At 41.3% G+C, this 20,363-nt stretch overlaps 1 protein-coding gene across 1 annotated transcript in view; it reads left to right on the top strand.

Annotated features, from left to right (window-relative positions):
• TMEM132C (transmembrane protein 132C) overlaps window positions 1-20,363 on the top strand; it is a 223,039-nt gene that overhangs the window by 49,264 nt on the left and 153,412 nt on the right. Inside the window, exon 2 of the mRNA XM_074606548.1 lies at window positions 17,345-18,233. Within this exon, the coding sequence (XP_074462649.1) occupies window positions 17,345-18,233 (889 nt within the window). The remainder of the gene's footprint in view (window positions 1-17,344; window positions 18,234-20,363) is intronic.

The raw sequence follows: 20,363 nt of genomic DNA, 5'->3' as shown, positions 1-20,363 counted from the left end.
ATGTGGGCACTGATTGTGCTCTGGTGTCTGTGCTCAGATGATATGGAAACAGTTATCGGGTTGATGCAACTTTCAGTTACTGCCTGGCTGGACCAGATTTGAACCGGGCAGCTAGAGGAGAGAGATTCTTTTTTGTTTTGCCAAATCTTGTGAGGATAATTATGACTGGTAGGGAGAGGGAACAAGAGAACAAAAGTAAAGAATACTAATTGTGTAAGGAGGGGAAAAAAAAAAAGTGTGACAACTTACAACAAAGAGTAGAATGTCATTAAGGATAGTGCTTACTGCGCAAGAGAATCATCTTCCATGCTTGATGAGAGACAACTCATCATGAGAGACTCCCTATAATGCTTTCCCAAAGAGTGGTGTGTACATTGCTAGTGGTTTGCAGGCCACTTCAAAGTGAAACTCTGAACCTAGGTCTGTGAATGCATGCAAGCGTGTAGGTCTAAAATATACACCATTCTTTTTTGAAAGTAGCTGCAAAGAGTTCCCACAGTTCTCTTTACTGAAGGGGGGAGTCCATGCAGAGAAACTGATTTCAAGAAGCCCAGCATTCTTTGCTGTAGAGTCTGTGTGATGTTAGACCAAGTTAGTTATTCTGTCTGCATAATGATTCCTTTTCTGAAATAAGGAGAATAGCACATCTCTGCCTCACACAAACTCTTAGTGATAAGAGCTGTAAGATACTGTGGCAGAGGGAAGGGATGCCTGATTATTGCAGACACCCATGGACTACCATAGTATTTCATGGTGTTTATCCCAAGTCAGGACTAAGGTATGCAGGCAGAGAACATGCGAGCAAATCTGCAGAGTGCCTCCACTATGGCTGGTTCTAATTAGTCATTTTTATGAGCTCCAGAATCAGACAAAAATGAGGAGCCCTCCCCTTGTGTAGTTTCCTGTTTGCTGGGTGCATGTAAAAGAGATCTGGCCCTGATGTATGTTAATAATGAGCTGATAATGTAAGCCAGCTGAGAGATGTGGAGTTAGTCTGGTATGCTGCCAAGTGGGAGGTGAAAGTTCAGGAACTGACTCATGTTGCCAAGACCTGGTCCTGTGGAGAAGGTCTGCCCATTAATAGATTGAGTTTCTCATTAGGGCTACACAGCATATGCTTACAGCTTTTGGGTTTCAAGCTGAAACCCAATACCAGTAAAAGCCCACTGAACAGAGCAGCAGATTTACTGGTAAATAAAGGATTAAAGGAACACTTGGCAGGGTTGTTGGACTGGAAACCTGACTGGCCTTTGAAGATTTCTCCATGTTGTAGGTCCTCCTTTTAAATTTATACCAAGAAGAGACTTGTTCTGCTTTTTATTGTGCAGCCCACAGGGCAGGCATTTGACATAGTCTTCTCTGTATACGTCAACGGTATAGGATGCTTATATCTGTCTTTTAATTCAAATGCATGGTGTTGCCTCTAAAGTAAAACATAACAAATAAGTTGTTAGCTCAGGGGAGCCTGGTGTAAACAGGCTTCCCTCCTACTCCCTACCCCACTTGCGAGCCTTGTCTTTCTGTAAGGAATGTATCATGCATTAGTTTTCATAGTGAGCAGCTTGGTATTTACAGCATCTCTAAACCCACTCTTGTTCTCTTTCTCTTTTTGAATGAGGATCTCCAGCAAACTAGTGCAACTCCCTGCTTGGGTTACAGCATGTGACACTCATTACAGCTGTCCATGAATGGAGCTCATACGTGGCTAAACAGCTTTAGCAAACTGAAATGTGGATGGGTTTAAATATACTTATAAAAGAAAAAATAAAATATATATAGCAGTCCAGAAGCCCCACAGCTGACAAGAGTGTTAATATAGTACTCTGTGACTTCAGAGTGGCATTGGCTTTATACTTGTTTATTGAAAGCAAAAATGATTCCCATTAAAATTTTGGTTCTTGAATTTGCATGACGTAGTGGCTCTCTTACCATTCTGCTTTAGCTGGCTAGCTTTACCTGGGGAAACATGGAGTCAAAAGGAATTGCAGGATAGGCATTGTAAACTGGTCAGTATGGTAATAGCTTCCTTTTTCTTTTAATTAATCTGAGTCTATTCTTTTGTTAACTAACGAAGGAGACAGAACTGCAAATGTGGAGGCAGCAGTGAATTTTGTCTAACCCCTCTTCCAAAAGAAGGGTTTCCTTTGTTCCTTCGTGCCCAGAAGCCACAGGCATCTTTAATCATTGCTGAAATCCTATTGTCTTGATCCAATAGCCATGCTAGACTACAGTCTTTTTTTGATGTAAGATATCTGGCTTCAGTAAAGTTACAGCAGGGAGAAGGTATCTGGCTTTTTCCTTGCTCAGACGTGCTCTGACCAGTCAGTGTGAGAGTTAGTTCAAGAGTTGGATTTACAGTTTATCATATCATAAAGAAATTAACTGTATTTATGTGTGTGCAGAAATAATGTTTTGCATGTGTGCTTGCACGAGTACATATTTCATTATGATGATACATACTATTGTTGTTACATAGGAACTATATTATTTCTTCTATGTAAGTAAGAACTAGCAAAAGAATTTTTCTAACTCCAAAGGAGCCTATATCAGATACTATAGGCCAAGCTGTGGTAGTGGAGTTCACTAGGAACTTGAATTTACAGTCAGTGATGAAATTCCTACAGCAGAGAGGCTTTTCTGAGAAACACTGCCTGGGAATGAGCAGTTGGGGTCCAATATAGATCAATATGAGAAAATACATGTGGGTACGCAGGAGCATGCAACAGGCTTGTTTCTGTGTTACTGTATGAGTGCAACAGGCCTCCCTCCCGTGCATTAGCATGGAGAGTCATGGCTGCTGACAGTGGGGACAACCATGTGTGGTGGCTCAGGGCCACTGTAGGGCACAGTGAAAGCTGTGCTCAAAGCCAGGGTCTTACAGCCTCTTGGACTTTTAGTATGCCTTAGTCTTGCAGCATCTCGCTGACAACAGAGCCCTGAATGCTTCTGATTCTGAATAAATCAGAATCATGATTCTGAATAAAATCAGTAGGTTTTATTCAGCTGTAACCCTATCCTCTGCTGCTGGTCGCTTTGTCACCAGAGCTGATGTGGTTGCCTACTGCAAAGTCAACAGTGTGTTAGTGGGGCCAATGCTGCCAGTAGTGAGTAGACAGCATTCATTGTACTGAGACATCTTTAGCCAGGCACATCAGCTTCTCTGTTCCTTAGAGGAGCATAAATCCTGAGATCTTATGTAAAGATATTCAGCAAGCACTCATTAATTTCCCTTAGGAGCCAGGCTGAATGAAGATGATTTTCAAAGAAAGGGAAAAATTAATTTTATCTTTAAGGACTGCACCTGTTGGAAAAAAATGTAGGAGGCACTCTGTGGTTTTAGCTGTTTGGATTAGGGATCTGTGGCAGGGACATGGGGGAGGAAGAAGGTTTGGAAGTTATATTAGGAAAGGACAAAAATAGTACTTGCAGAAGGCAAGGCTCTGTTTCATTGATTTGCAGGGACGTCTCGCTGATTCTTGAGCAGCAGCACTTTAGGAGCATGACACATTCAACCTCTTAGAAAGATGGTGCAAGTCATTTGCTCTGTGCAGTTTTGTGGCACTCAGCATAACAAACTTGCATCCCTCATTGCCATTTGTCTTTGCCAATGACTTTAAGGACATTTGAGATGCAACAGTGAGGTGGGATTCTTAAAGAATCTGTATTCTACCAGCCCCAGAAATTACAGATTTGCTTTATGATGCCTTCAGAGATGTGCAGGCCAACTTTGCCTCATTCCATAATGCACTCCATCGTTCCTTCTTGAAGACTCACCAGACTGCTCTGCTTTGTACACTGGATCGAGGTTCTTGTAAGGTATCTTCATCTTAAGCATGCCTTGTTTTTTGGCTTCTGAATTTATTCCTTTGGTACAAACTTTGTCTTGGAAAGAAGAATTTGCTCTCATTGGCTTCTGCATCCTAGTTCCAAAACTGTAATTGCCAGATGTGTCTTCTCCCAGACACTTTCCTCAGGTATGGCACAGATGCTGTGTTTTGGTTTGATCCTTTCTATGCAGATTATAGCAAGACAATTAGAGCAAATAAAAGAGACTTTAGAGAGGGATTTCTAAATCATCCTCTACCTTGAATAGTAAAACCAGAATTAAACACACATGTACATAATTATTCTTCTCCATTTCCTCACTGTGATTTAGCATTCTGTCAGGTCTGCTTGTGTCCCTCTGGAGGATTCCTTCTTCTGGATCTCATTCTTTCTCTTGTAGTTTTGACTTTCCCATACCCAGTGCTAACACCACAACCACTGTAGTGCTTTGTTCTTCATGTCATTTCTTCACCCGCTCACTTCTCTGTTGCAGGTAAACTGGAGAGAAGAGATTACAGAATGGCCGAAGTTCAGTTGATGCCGGGACTGGGGTTTAAGGACCCTCTTCCCTCCCGCTCCTGTCCCTCAGTACCAGTAGTGACCAAACAGGCCACCCAGTGGCTGCTGCGGAGAGCTGGGATGCTGTCGCAAAGCTTCTGAGTCAGGACAGGTTACTGGAGAGAAATTCGGGGTTTGGGGAGCGGCTGCTCACCCCAGTATCCACTGGCCTTTGCTCTGTTAGCAGCAGCAGCTAAGGTCGCCTTTTAAGAGATCGCCTTAAAAGCAGCCCTTAGAGGTGCTATGACCACAATAACACCAGTGCTCTAACCATCTCTTTTAATTAATCCCTGGGAAAGAAGGTGTTTAACCAGATAGTTTTCAGCTTGGTTTCTGTCCTGCTGCTGTTCTGGTATGATGAGTTGCTTTTTGCTCCGTGACAAAGAATTACTTGGAGGTTAAAGGTGATGCTAAGTTCATTTCGCGAACAGGCAAAGCTGTACCCCACACCCTCAGCATCGTTTCTCAATTAATCTCCTCATAAATCCTCATTGCATTTCTGAAATGGAGATGCTTAGCAGGGTTGTAGCCAGGATATTGGAATATTCTGGCATGTTTTAAGTCACAGCATGCATGCATGCAAGTATTTAATACACGCGAGTATTAAAAATGTGCATGCATTACATCTGTTACTGTTCCAAATTCTTCCATGGAGGAGGAGGAAAGAGTGAAGAAGTATAAGTGACTGTCTTCACTCTTAAATTAAATTTTCATATAAATAATAACCTCTTTTCAGGAAGCAATTAGAAAAAAAATCTTTGGGGCTTGGACATCGCTAGTGTGGCGCATAGTAATTTTTCTGACTTCTATGGAACTGTATTGTTGTTTTTTTTTTTATTTTTACCAATGGTGACACTTTTCTAAGGGTGAAATTCTGCAATTTAAGTCAATACTTCCATGGTCTTTTTCTCCACAAATTAGATATTTTTACACCAAATTTGCATAAATTCCTGGAGACGCCCAGTAGCAGAGATTGAGGCACTTAGTTACCATTTGGAAAAACTGACAGACTAGAGGCTAATCTTGGAGGCATTTGCTACCTTGTCTTGCCAAGTTTCATACATTAATGCTAAGATTCTTAATCCTATTACCTTCTTAGACTGTCTTGCTTTGATGCTTTCACCTGATGCACGTGCAGTGTAATGCCACCGTCTCCTGCTTTGCGTTGGATGCAGCTAGTTGGATTTATCTGTCATCTGCTGTGTTCTATCTCCCTAGAATGCAAACCAGCACAACTGCCCTGTGGTGTGGCACTGCCTTAGGCAGTCGTCAAAATCTTTTCTGTGTGATTCTGTGTGTGGATCTTGAACGTTGAAAGGTATATTGAGAGGTCTGCTACCAAGCTCAAGCTTTGCAGATTTGGACCTAAATTAAGGCAAACAAAACAAGGAATTGTATGAGTACTGGGTGGGACGATGGAAATAGTTTTTGCTAATAACATTTTTCTTCTTCTGAAAAGTAGAACTCCCTCAAGACCCTGAGATAGGAAGCTGAAGTTTTATTGAAGGCAGTTGTTTAAAACTACCTCTAATCCAAGTCAAATATGCCTTCAGACAGTTATCAGTGTTCTTGTGTAAATGTTCTCGTTATGATGACAGGTCTAAGGAGAGTGCTACTGAAGAAAGGAAACTGCTCTCCGGGAGGGGGTTTGCTATGTTGACAGTATCTAAGGGTTGCTGATGCATAGTCTGTTGGAGCACGCAAAACTCTCAGCCGTGTAAGCAAAATCCCAGAGAATCCGTGTGGCAGGTGATATGTTATTGGGCCTCAGATTGACTTTTAAACATAGGGCGTTTGCGTTGAGGAGTAGGCAATAGAGCTAAAAACTTATTTCAGCATTTCCAGTGGCATGGGGCTTCATGGTGTGTTTTAAATACATGATCTTGAAAACAATTGTTTCTCAGATGTGATGCTCAAATCTGCAACTCTTTTCACAGGTCAGGAATTCCTGTTGCTGCAAAGTGTTCCCCTTGGCTTGCATGGGATTATTGGCCAGAGCAATTTTAAATTGGCTAACCTCTAAAAAAAGCATGCCACTTCTGACGTGTTTGTTATCAGTCTGTGTGTAAAGGAGGTGTGGACGTGGAAGGATTGGATTTGTGGATAACAACATCAAATGACTCTAAAGATGTCTGACTTCTGAGCTTAGCTTTGATAGAAACTCCTGGAAAACTCAATGTAGTTACACTGCCTCAGTTCCCTATCTAAATGGTGGGTAAAATTCCTCCATCTGTTGTGTATTTAACTGCTGAGGTGGGATGGTAGGTCTGGAAGGGGTTTATTTCATGGCAGAGTCCAGGACCATGAGAATACAGGCCCTGAAATGTGAGATGCCAGTTACGAACATGTCACGATGTATGCTAAAAGTACACCTTTAACCCTAGGGAAAGCCTGGTTCAGATTTGATGGTAAGGAATCCTATTTTCCGTTTCAGCCTTCAAATTGTTTGCTGCCAGGTTATACCTAGCTTTTTGAGTAATATCCCTTATACCTGTGTAATGCAGAGCACAATGGACACTGAATGTCAGTGTGGGCCTTTTGGCACTAACGTAATACAAAGTCTTGTTGTTTATGTCACTGGCTGGCGTTATTTTTAATTAGCCTCTCAAAATATACCTATTTACAAGAGAAATTATTCTTCCTTTTTCTTACTGAGTGGTAAGGGGAAAAGCATTGTAACTTATTTATTGAATCTGCTATGTCTTCTTTCTACACCTGTGTAGCTGAAGGCCCCATCCTGCATGGATCTGAGCACTGCTCATACTGAGATTTGTACACTCAGTTCTTGTTGATTTTTGTGGCAGCGGAGAGTGCTGAGCAAATTGCACCATTTAGGCTCTAGGACCCTAATCTCTTTTTAAACAAGGAGCTTGTGTAAAGCAATTTAATGTCTAAACGGAGGAGTGAGTGCCTATCAGCATCTAACGAAGACTTAAACAGCAGAGGAAAGCACAGTGCTATTAAAAACTAGAGAAAGAGACACAGGACAAAGAATTGATACATTGCCAAGGCCAGAACTATTTGTTTCCTGTTTGTAATTTCCATTTCACATGTTCCCATATTTATGACACTTCAGTGATCAAAAAAAAAAAAAAAGAAAAGAATAATCGAACTGTGATGTTCATGTAACTGATAATTGTGACGTTCTGGCCAAGGCTTACAATTTTATGGGGGTTTTTGTGAGCCTTCTTGTAGGGCTAAATTTGAGACATCCTCTGTCTTTCCCATAATTGTACTTCCATGAAAATTAGAGCTCTTCAGCAGAGTGTCTTCAATGGGAGATAAACAGTCCAGATCTGTGAAAAGTTACTGGTTAAGTTAGAAAATACTGACCATATTGTTTGCTTATTCCCAGCTTTGTGACTTCCACTGGGTTATTTTTGACTACTTTAAAGAAAAATAATAATAATTAAAAAAGATAGTGTTTTACCTAGTCTTTTTGTCTGATGAACTCAATGTGTTTTTTAATCACAAGTCTATCAGACTTTAGTGATAGCTTCTCTCATTTTATCACTGGAAAAACTGGGTTGCAGGGGCTTCCTATGGCTACCATATGTTTTCAGTGGAGCTGGGAATGAACCTCTGGTGCCCTAAATCTTTATCCTCTTCTCTACAGCTATTGGACAAAATCAGCTTAAGTGTTATTTGCTTTGGACTTTTAGTGCTGACACAATGAGTGAATGCAGAATCCGTGGAGTTTACCACAATGAGACAAACAGTGTTGGAACGAAAGGCCATCATGTGACATTTTACCTGCTGTATGTTGCTCCCAGGACACTGACATTTGCAGCTTCTGGCAAGGGGAAGAAAGTCTGAGTAATTGAATGGTGTCTATATAGAAGTTTTCCAAACCTTATCTCTTAACAAAAGCTTTCATTAGTGGAAATTCAAGTTCCAGATATTTACCTTTGATTCTAAACAGTAAACTAGCTTAAATATGTCAGATGGCCTCAGCAGTACAGAGAATCAGTAATGTCAGCTCTGGGAGTGGGAGTGATTTCTGAAACCTTCACTGACCTTTGCATATACACTGTTGTTCTACAGACTTCTAAGGTCATCAGCCAGTCTGAGAAAACAGTTTATAGATTTCAGTCCTGAATGTCAGTCTTTGACTAACACGTCTCAGTTACATGAACTGAGGGTGATAGAGAAGATAGGTTTGCAATGAAAGGATATTTTGGAACTTCTGCAGTCAAAGGGTGAGATATATAGAACTACGACCGTCAAAAATTGGAGCTTGTAGTCTGTCACTTAAAGATTGGAAATATGTTTCTAATGTGCAGTTTTCTGAAGGTTTTCCTTGTGTTTCCAAATTAGACTTTAAAGATTCTTCTTTCTGTTTGTGAAAAGGCTATACATCACAAAACAGCTATTTGTCATTTATACACACATGCCTGTCGTGTCAGTAATCTTAAGGAAAATGGAACAATCTGACAGATGTTGGATAATGCTTTATAATGCAGAGGTCTAATCCGTGTTTCTAATAGATAAATACAAGGAGTTTTACATGTAGTTAATGACACTACTCTAGATGGTCTGTGTATCTTTCCAAACATTCAAATCATCAGTTTAAGTCTAGGTAAGTTCTTGGCCTCTGTGCCTTCCTCCCTGGCAATGAGCTCTGTCATCCAATCATACACTGTATGAAATTTTTTTTTTTTTTTAATCCACTTTGAATTCCTATCATTTAGTTTCAGTGACAGTTCCTTTTGTTTCTGTATTTTAAAGAAGTGCAGAAATTCCTGGTGTAACTTTGTTCATTCATTGTTTTAGGTACTTTTGTAATTTCCTTACAGTCCTGAAATGCCTATGTTCTGCCTCTGCTGGAGAAGAACAGGGGAAGTGTTCACTTCTGTATTAAATCCACAAATAACGGATATACTCTCAGTATGTGAGAGAAGCCTATTTAACAGAATATTATTGCAGTTTTTCATTACCAATGTACTGAATGAAGTAAGTTAACCTGTCCCACGGAAATAAAATAGGGAATTTGTTCAAAATAATGGATTATAGTGTCTCCTGACAGTCTTTATGCAGATGTGGTTTAATTGAACTCTGTTCTTTTGTAAATAAGGTTCCATCTACATCTGGGCTTAAAATGTCTGGTTGATTGCCAAGGGTGTGTACCCCCATATATGTGAATAGGAATATGCCATTCCAGGGCAATCGCTAAAACACTGCAGTTATAAACTTACCCTTTGACTTCAAGTCTCAGTTTAATGAAACCTGAATTCTAAAAAGAACTGAGAAAATAATTTTGTTAGCAATTGTTTATTTGACAAAATTGTCCTCATTGTGAGAATATTTGAGAATAGGCTGCAGTTTCCCCCAGACTTTTGCTGTATGGGTTTCTTTGACGTATTAGTTTCCACAGTTCATTTTTTAACTTCACAAATTGGTCTCAAGCATTCACCGTAAGCATTTGACACTTGACATTGCCTATGTGTAATTAGTTAGAGTCTCTCTGTTCTCTCACTAGATGAGAAAGCATATCTGATGGGCAAGCATAAGAAATAGAAAACGTGGCTTCTGCAATTACCCTGTCATGTAGGTTTTCCAATTGATTTTTTTTTTTGAATGGTCGTAGAACTATAGATTTTAAGCCAGAAAGCAGTATGAGGCTTCAGTTATCCCTGTAGTTAAAAAGTAACTTGTGCTGAGAAAAAAGTACCTTTCAGAAAGGAATCTAGTTTTGATGTGGAGACACAGACAAGCCATTGCTCCCTTCTGTAGTTTGTTGCAATGGTTAATCAGCCTCGCAGTTAAAAATATGTTCCATATTCTGAATTTGGGCTTGTTTGGCTTTAAGTTCCACACAGCCTTTCTAATGGCAAAATTCCTTTTTCTAGATGTTAAGAAAAGGGAACTTGGAGGGAACGAGAGTACAGCTAAGGTTGTTTTGAAGTCTTAAATGAATATCCTGACACTTCTTGCAGTATTTGCTGAGCTCTAGTTCTAAGCAAAATACTTGCTACAAAGATTTTATACACTTTGAAGTCACTAAATGTGGTGTCAGTATAGAAAATTAAGGGAAAATGAACCAGAAAACATAACTGTTGACATTTTGTGGTGAAGGAAACATCTGTGCTGATTTGAACGCATCTTTTCTACTTTTATTCTTTCTCTACTCTGTATATTTCCTGAGCTGGAATATGTGATTTGCTGTGAAAGGGCAGGACAGGTTTGTGGTTGAAGGTGGAGTCACAGAAGAGAATTCAAGGGTGGGGACTTTTGCAAGAGGATGGTTTGTATAATGCACTTGTAGTACAGGTAGCCTCTCTGCGTGTATGCATGCATGGGAATAGGAGTCTATGTAAAGAGGAGGGATAATATTTACAGGATTTGCAGAATTTTAGGTGGTGGTGGTGCTGTAAATTAATATTAGCTTTTTTCCTTAGAACTCAGAGGGTAGTGATTAGGGGCACAGAGTCTAGTTGGAGGTCAGTGATGAGTGGTGTTCCCCAGGGGTCAGTACTGGGTCCAGTCCTCTTCAATGTATTCATCAATGACCTGGATGAGGGGATAGAGTGCACCCTCAGCAAGTTTGCTGATGATACAAAGCTGGGGGGAGTGGCTGACACACCGGAAGGCTGTGCCGCCATCCAGAGAGGCCTGGACAGGTTGGAGATTTGGCCAGAGAGGAACCTTATGAAATTCAACAAGGGCAAGTGTAGGGTGCTGCACCTGGGGAGGAATAACCCCATGCACCAGGACAGGTTGGGGGCTGACCTGCTGGAGAGCAGCTTGGTGGAAAGAGACCTGGGAGTCCTGGTGGACAACAGGATGACCATGAGCCAGCAATGTGCCCTCGTAGCCAAGAAGGCCAATGGCATCCTGGGGTGCATCAAGAAGAGTGTGGCCAGCAGGTCGAGGGAGGTCATCTTCCCCCTCTACTCTGCCTTGGTGAGGCCGCACCTGGAGTACTGTGTCTAGTTCTGGGCTCCCCAGTTGAAGGACAGGGAACTGCTGGAGAGGGTGCAGCAGAGAGCTACCAAGATGATGAAGGGACTGGAACACCTCTGTTATGAAGAAAGGCTGAGGGATTTGGGTCTCTTCAGTCTAGAAAAAAGACGGCTGAGGCGGGACCTTATCAACACTTATAAATACTTAAAGCGCGGGTGTCAGGAGGATGGGGCCAGGCTCTTTTCAGTGGTGCCTGGTGACAGGACAAGAGGTAATGGGCACAAACTTGAGCACAGGGAGTTTCGCCTAAACGTGAGGAGGAACTTCTTTACCCTGAGGGTGGCAGAGCACTGGAACAGGCTGCCCAGAGAGGTGGTGGAGTCCCTGTCTCTGGAGACATTCAAAACCCACCTGGATGTGTTCCTGTGCAACCTGCTCTGGGTGACCCTGCTCTGGCAGGGGGTTGGACTAGATGATCTCCAGAGGTCCCCTCCAACCCTGTGATTCTATGAACTCTAGTGGCATGGAATTTGGGCCCAAAAGAATCAACATGGTACAGCATTCAATTATAGTTTAGGAATGGAGGATTAAGGCGATGGGTAAAGCTGGTATAAAAATGAAGGAGAAGATCCTGCATTACAGGATTCTTGGTGAAAGCTTCAGCTGTACTAATGTGCTAGGGTAATAGGAGAAGACAGAGGGATAGAAACTTGTCTACCACTTTTCATATTGTTTGCTTCCTGGAAGAAATAATCATAGATGTGCCTTTGTGAGGGCCATACAAGGTGCAGAGAAAGCTTCTCACATGACTCCTTTGCATAGGCAGATGTCTTCTGCTTCTTGCTGGCTTTCTCTGGCTTAGAGCCTTCTGGCTGAGGGGACAGGCAGATGGTTTCCTTGAAGGCTCAGTGGCTCATCAAACATCAGTCAGTGAAGATACATGGCCATTGGCCAGTGATCTCCCACCCACAATCTAAGTCCTTAATTCCCAGTCCAAAAGAAAGTTGTTTCAAACCAACCTCATAAAAGAATGGCTTAAAAATATTAAGCTTTTATGACTGTTCCAATGAATGCAGCACCCAGAGCTCCAGCTCCATATGAAATCCCCCCCGAAGAAAATTCCTCTTACACTGGAATCCAAGAAATAATAATACAGATCAGAATTCACCGTTTCATATCCAGCCCCAAAAATGAACTTGCTAGGTTATAGGAATTTGAGCTGGACTGTCACACTGGAGCCGGTGATGTGCTTAACAGATGCCTGTTTGGGTTCAGATGAAGTGCTGCAGAAGCATATGATGCCAGAAGAAGGATTAAAAAGTCACCAGGCTGTTACAAAGGAGGAGTGATTACTTGTAAGCCTTAACTTTTGTTCTTGGCTAATGCTAGCTTTGTTTGATGATTCTTAATCTTTTCCATGCTGGACTTCATCTCTGGACACGTTGTAACTCTTGTTTGATAATGTAGAAGGGTGAAGCACTTGCTGCCTACTTGTAAATCAGGCCTGTTGTAATCAGAGTTAGTCTTCAGTGCCGAAACAGTGTTTCTGCATTTTCTTTCTCACCCTTGCCCATATTCTTGCTTTCCATTTCAGCCTGTAAAAGCCTTTGTGAAATGGGAGTTCCACTTAATTTGAACCCAGTTGGAAGGTCAAGAAGCAGCTTGCTTTAAGGATCAAGACTCTTAGATGAAGCATCCAGGACAGGGTTTTCTCAATATATTTACACCCTTTAGCTAAACTGTTTGAGGAGGTTTCTCTTCCATGATCTGAGTAAGTTATATTTGTATAAATGCGCTTATAGCACTCTTGTCACAGTGACCCAGTTCCATTTTACCGGTACAGTTATGCCCACATAAGTAGCTGAACTACCAGTAAAATATTGCTCCCACAACTGATACTGTCATAGGGATAAAACTCCTAAATTTATACCTTGCTTTAATATGCACCTCTGGAAACGTGTTTCAGTGATTGAGCAGAAAAAAGTTTGAAATGGAGGAAACCATTCCAGAGCACCTGAAAGCACTGATAGGCACAGCTTCTTATTTTTTTTTTTTTCCTAACAGGCAGTCTGTTTTTCAGGTAGGCAATGTAATCTTATGACTAATGATTATTTAAAATAATAACTTGTGATATGAAACTCAGGAAAACCTTGGCTTCTTGTTTAAATAGATTCTCTGATAAACTAAAGAGCTTTATAGCTGAGCTGATCAAGCTCAGAACATACAAAAATGTTCTCTGGAAACATTGGTAATTATTTATACCACGACATGAAGGTTATTGGGTAGAGATGAAGAGTATAGATCAAATCCCTTAAATGATGGCCTGTAGTTGCTGATGCACGTGGTTGGGATTCTAAAAAAAAAGGGACAATTTTAACTACCACTTTTATCAGTAAAAGGCTTAAAGTGCTTAAATAAATAGTCTAAAGTACAACCATCACTATAGAAATATAGCACTCCATTATGTATGGTATGAAAGTGGTTGGAAATCTTTAGACTACAATAAAAAAAGCAAACCTTTTTCTTCTTTTTGCTGTCAGTCTGACCACATAGGTTTTGCTGTTTGTCTTCAGCTTATTAAAGCCAAAGTCGCATGGCTATTTTTCTTAATATTGGGCCAGGTCCTACATAACCTCATCCATGTGATTGATCCGGGATAAATGGAGTGCCTGCAAAAATGAGACCACTGTCTGTCTGAGGATAACGTGCTACAACAAAGGTCCTGGGAATTGCGGAAAAACAGCTGTTAAGTTTTAAGCATAGATCCTGGTCAACAGCCCGCTGACGTCAGAGGACTTCACTTGTCTCTGCAGTCTGATGAATTTATTTTTGGTTTTTGCAGATCTAGCGAAGCCAAAGGTATTCCCTCAGTAGCAATAGTGCCAAATCTAGAGTATCTCCAATCCTGGAAACACTTCAGCAAAATGGACCTGTGTGCTTAAGTCAATTAATGCGTACATTCAAGGAAGTGCTTATGTGCTTACTTTAGTTAGAGCTTGCAGCCCTCTAATATTACAAGGCTCTTGGCCTGAGACAAAAGGTTGCCTAACAAAAAAATTCTAGTGATTTGTTTAGTCAAATTCAGCAGCCAAACTGACCACTAAGAAGCTGACTTCTTGTGTAGCAAACCAGGTGTTTTTAAAAGAACGGTGATATCTGACATGTAAATGTTGATGATTGCTCTTTGCAAAGGGTTGCGGGAAGCTGACCAAATCTCAGCAGGCTCATCCAGGGCAGGTGAAGGGATTTAGAGAGGAAAGGGAGACCAGACCGCTACTGCTTCAGTAAACCAAGTTCCTGTTCTGCTCCTGGGCCAGCAGAAATATGTAGGCTTTGCCATTTTCTTGAAAGGTCTGTGGTCCAAAGTGGATCTTCTTTGCATTCCGTATTTCAGTGTTATAGAGATTCAGGATGTAACCCAAACAGACTAATATTTTGATTCAGCTAAGGGGAAATCAATCAGCTCAGGAGGTGGCATTTGTCGATTCCTTTCTAGCAGAATTAAAATGTATGCCAGGTATTGGAGACTTAGAGGGTTGTACCTGTGTGCTAAACTGATGTTATATTTTAAATGTGAATCTACTTGACAGAAAGGGTGTTGTGCTGGTAATTGAGTACGTGCTGGTGTTTTCATTGACAGGCCTGTTACCTTTTTCTCTTTCTCTTTTTGCCTTCTAATTTTTTTTATTTTCATTTTTGTCCAGTCATGGCAGTTTGCTCATTTGTGGGAACTAATTCTACCATCCAGTGGTGGTGCATGAATTAAACATGAGTGAACACATCTTGACTCCTTATTTCAAATTTATGGCTGCTATCCTTTGAGAGCTCTGATACCCCCCTCCTCCATGTTTGTTTCTTTCCTTTTTTCTTAATTGCCTAACACCTGCCTTCTGAACCTATTCGCTTTCCCAGCCCCGAGTGGTGCCAGTGCACTATGTGCACACTCAACAGGATTGTAGTGAAGTTGATTCTCAGCAGTAGTCATTTGGCATAATGACAGATATTGATTATTTATTACTTGAAAACATTTAATTAAATTTGACTGCATAATTAACATGCTAGCAGCCAGCCATGCTAGAAGAACAGTGAGTCTATTATTTGCAAAAATCCTCAAGCTGCAGAGCTTTGTGAGAAAGCTGATAAAAGAGTCTGTCTCTGTAGGGGTTTTTAGAGACATTTAGGCGTTCCTGAGTTTCACATGAATCTGTGCATTATGCATTGCCCTTACGGTCGCCTTTCTTCTTTAAAGAGCTGAACTTACACAGAACCTTAAATCCTGATTCTGGTGGGATTCCCCAAGGACAGTGGAACTGACATATGTCTGAGGGCAAGGTCTCTTTTTAAATACTAAAGACAGTCTAGCACTAGATACATTGTCATTCACTTACGTTCTGTACAGGCTGAGAGAGCTGGGGTTGTTCAGCCTGGAGAAGAGAAGGCTCCGGGGAGACCTTATACCGGCCTTCCAGTACCTGAAGGGGACCTACAAGAAAGCTGGGGAGGGGCTGTTTGCAAGGGCATGTAGCGATAGGACAAAGGGCGATGGTTTTCAACTAGAGCAGGGCAGGTTTAGATTAGACATTAGGATGAAGCTCTTTACAATGAGGGTGGTGAGACACTGGCCCAGGTTGCCCAGAGAGGTGGTGGAGGCCCCATCCCTGGAGACATTCAAGGCCAGGCTTGATGAGGCTCTCAGCAACCTGATCTAGTTAAAGATGTCCCTGCTCGCTGCAGGGACGTTGGACTAGATGGCCTTTAAAGGTCCCTTCCAACCCAACACATTCTATGATTCTATAGCTAATCTCTTCAGTATGGTTTAGGAAGATGGGTTGTGAGTGGCATTATGTAATCTACATGTATTTTAATTGACCTCTATTATTATCTACCCTAATTAGACAATCATTTTTGTCTTTCAAGAATATATGTTGTTAATCTTTATAATAGGAAAACAATCTTTAGGTCAAAAGGAACCTGATATTCAGCTGAAACTTAAAATTTGCCATTATGTATGTTCTCTCTGTGTGCATCTTATATATTAGCACTTGTCGAAACATTTCTAGCCTGTGATGTGCATCTGTCTTTCAATAACTTGGAAAGCTTAGGTACTGTTGATAATAAATTACAGAGGTGTAGACCATAGTGCTAGAAATAGTAATACAAGAACAAGGTTTCTTGATGGAGGAAGAGAGTGAAATGGGGTGTGTGTGTGTCAGTTCTTAGAAAAGCAATTTCTGTCTTTGGCTGTAGAACAGAAACTATCTTTGATCTCCTGGCCAGTGTTCCTGCAGGGGCAGTGATTAGCAGCCCTTTGGGGGCTGTGGTTCAGTGGACCGTACCAATGTACTGAATACCTTATGCATGTTGTAACCGAAAAGAAAGATTGGAAAGAGAGGAGAGAAATTTCTAAGTGGGTGGAAAGTTTAGAAGGGGGGTGGTATGACCAGGAGAAGAGTGGGGAAAGTGAGCACATATGTGGTTTAAAAGACACTTTTTTTTTTTTTTTTTTTTTTTTTGCTTTTGGAAGGCTTTGACTTTGATTTGTGAAATTTTTGAAGTTTTGTTAGGGAGGTGAGACATTGCTTAGGAGTGACAAGTAACCTATTTATTTCTTATCCAGGTGATAGTCAAAGTATTCACTGAGTGCTGTATGTTTGCTGTGCATTAGCAAAGCGCTGCTGCAGTTCAGTTGAGCCATGTGAAATGGCTACTGGGGCAAGTCTGTGAACCTTCCTGTTCCCTGCGGGAGTATGAATAATTAATCGTGCTGCATACACCCCTTTGTACATCACCTGTGTATGTATGTGTGCATGTGTGACAAAATGTTTATCATAGATAAATGCAAGGTGGCACTAAAGCCTGCATTTTCTTTTCTTTTGTGAAGATAATGCAAAAAAAAAGAATTAGCTACATCTAAACATGTAGCTACACTGTAAATATATTTTGCATGAAATAATGCTTGTCCCTAATTTAACAGGCAGCTCCACTGAAGTTGTGGTAAATGTCCCTTTGAATCCATATGCAGAATTGATCTAACTCGCATCACCTTTTCTTTTATTAGTGACAGAGTGTCGAGGGGTCTTGGACAATAATCAGAGATTTTCTTCATTACCAACGTACCTACCTGTGAGCTATCGGATCTTCAGTGCTGAGACATCTTTCTTTCTCAAAGAAGCCAACCAGGACTTCATGAGAAATTCCAGTTTGCAGTCCAGGGTGGAGTCGTTCTTCCCGTATAAAGCCAAGAGACCACCAATATTAAATGCCAGCTATGGACCTTTTTCTGTGGAGCAAGTTGTGCCCCAGGACCTAATGTTAACTTCCAGCTTTTTTGGATCTGCCAACAAGTTTGCTTATAACTGGAAACTTAAGGCCTACATAATGAGCGACAAAATCTACCTGAGCAAGCCCAAAGTCCAGGTCCTGTTCTACATCGTGGGCAGGGACTGGGATGACTACAGCACCACAGAACGGCTGCCCTGCCTGCGGGTGTTTGCCTTCCGAGAGACGCGGGAAGTCAGAGGCAGCTGCAGGCTGAAAGGGGATCTGGGGTTGTGTGTGGCAGAGCTGGAGCTCCTGCCAAGCTGGTTTAACCCCCCCACGGTTGTCACGGGCCGTAAGAAGCCACCAGATCAGTTTGAAGGGAGCCCTGTAGAGCTTTACTATACTATCCAACCAGGAGATGAGAAGGGAGAGTGTACCGCTGAGGATATAAGGAAAGGAAATGCTATCCGGCCAGGAAAAGATGGCATGGATGAAACCATGTCCCACTTACAGAGGATCGGATCTGTCAGCCTCTATCGAGGCCAGGAGACTTCTCAGCTAACAGAGCTACGGCTGGATAGTAATGTTGTTGTCTGGTTGCCCTCAAAGCCTGTCAAACAAGGAGAGGTTGTGAATGTTTATGTGACAATTGCCAACAATTCTACGGTGGATCAGTTCATACTCAGGTACAGTAGGCTGGTTTTGCATATTTCTAATGTGGTAGCACACAAAGATTTTGGGGATATGGGATGAATCTCAACTAGCTTGAAGTTAATCTGCGCTGAAGGTTGCTCCTAGTCACTGAAATGCATTCCTTTCTTCTGTGAAGAGAATTGGAAGCCTCTCACTAGGAGGCTTTTAACATGTGTGCTATGCCGTTTATCATATGCCCACATTATGCAACAGTGGACAAAATACGACAATGCACTGCTTTAGTGGGGCCATTTCTGTGCAATGACAGACAGTAAGACACCAGAAAAGTTCTGTGTTTTACAGGGCTTTTAAAATCAGTTTTTTATTGCACATGCATGGAGTTTAAACATAGTGAAACTTCAATTACCTACTTTTCTTTAAGTGCTCTGGCAGTGCTTTGGCTCTCCCACACAGAGTGGTTTTGTTATGAGAGCTCTTTAGGGAGGGGTTTAACTATCTACTTGTAGTTAAGTAGCTCTGGTCTTTGCCAACACATATACCCTTTAAAATAAGGCCTAATGTGTTTGATATTGCTGTTGATTGTAAGCGACTATCAGAAGTGAGTGCCATTATTTTGGACAGGAGTGGTGAATACAGGACCTGGGAAGACAAGAACTGCCTTACTGGGTCAGATCACTTTCCTTTTATTTTCTTCTTTAGTGGTTTCCCTAATGATCAGATGAAAATCCTTTGAGGGTGACAGAGACTGGGAAACTTGTTAATCACTGAAATATTTGATGTACATTTTTTTTTTTTTTTTATGGTTACCAGGCTTTAAATTCAAGGGAAATTTCCACGGTGATAAGCAACAATTGCTCTTTAAAGCCTCAGGGAATCAGAGTTTCCCAAAAGATTCTGCACATGAAAGTATTTATTTCTAAGGCTTATATGAATTAGATTAATACATAGTTGACAACTACCGAGCAGAATAGCCTTTAGAACAGGAAGTGTCGCTTGGCAGATAAAAGGCTTTTATTTTAAAAAAGGGGGATTTTAGCCGTCCCAGAATCGTTCTGATGTTTGCAGCTTTGGTTAAGTTGGCGAGATAATCTCCAAGACACCTGTTTACTGAGTGAAACCACCGTTATAGAAGTCTTTTCTGACGATGTTGCTTATCTCTTATTGAAAATCCTTTTTCGCAAAATAGTAGAAACAGAATACTTTTCACATAATGAGCGTAGCTGTGGTGAAAGAAGAAATCTAAAGGCAATGATCTGGGTGTTTCTGGGCGGGTGGGAGAGGGGATCACCCTTTGAAGGTCTGTTTTGCAGTCTATTCTCCTGAAAAGTTAATTGAAGATAAACAAGCTTGTTGAAATCTGATGATGTATTTCTTTGCTCAGAAATTAATCTGACTGCCTAGGCAAGGATATCATTTGCATGCTGAGAGGTGCAATAGATAGAAATGGTAATGTGGGATGTCAGTGGTTGCCTGTGTGACTTGCGGTTATGGACAAAATGGATTGGCTTTGGTTTTGAGAACAGGTGACTGATTTATTTGAAGTGAATAGTTTGACATTCATTGGTATGTTGGTTGCTCTGTGTTCTGAAACACCTTTTTGATGAAAAGAGGATTTGCATTTTTGCTTAAAGTTACTTTGCACCAGATACAAGAACACAAGAGGCTGAAGAAACCAAGAATTAAAAGTGGCTTTTGCCTCCTTGTGGTCACTTGTCTTGAGATGTATGTAGTGTAGGGCTGACTTATGTTCTAAAAATCAGCACTGTTCAGTGTGCTTCCTCCTCTCCACCATCAAAGGCAAGAAAAGCAATGGGAGATACTCCAAAGCAGTCTCAGTTTTGAACAGTCTCTTGTATCTACCAACAGTGGTGATCTGTGCAGTTAAGGCATCAGATGGAAGCCTTGCTTTATAGGAGGGTCATTCCATGTAAAATAAAAGAAAATTGTTTTAACTGTTTTCCTGACACTGCAATAGGAAGGGACAGCTGACACCCACTGGTGAAAGTTGTGTGGGACCATCCCCTGAGGCATGAACTGCGTGGCCTGTTCTGTTGACCTCGAAGGCTTCTTTTATGGTTTTAGTGGTGGAGTATTGGTGAAAGGCTGGCAAAGCCAAATTAAGCTTCCTGGTTCTGTGGTAGAAATCTGTTTTCTTCGGTGAA

The sequence above is a fragment of the Larus michahellis genome, chromosome 13, assembly GCF_964199755.1.
Source record: "Larus michahellis chromosome 13, bLarMic1.1, whole genome shotgun sequence".
Classification (NCBI taxonomy): domain Eukaryota; kingdom Metazoa; phylum Chordata; class Aves; order Charadriiformes; family Laridae; genus Larus; species Larus michahellis.
The sequence above is the reverse complement of the archived record's forward strand: the minus strand, read 5'-3'. Positions and strand labels throughout refer to the sequence as shown.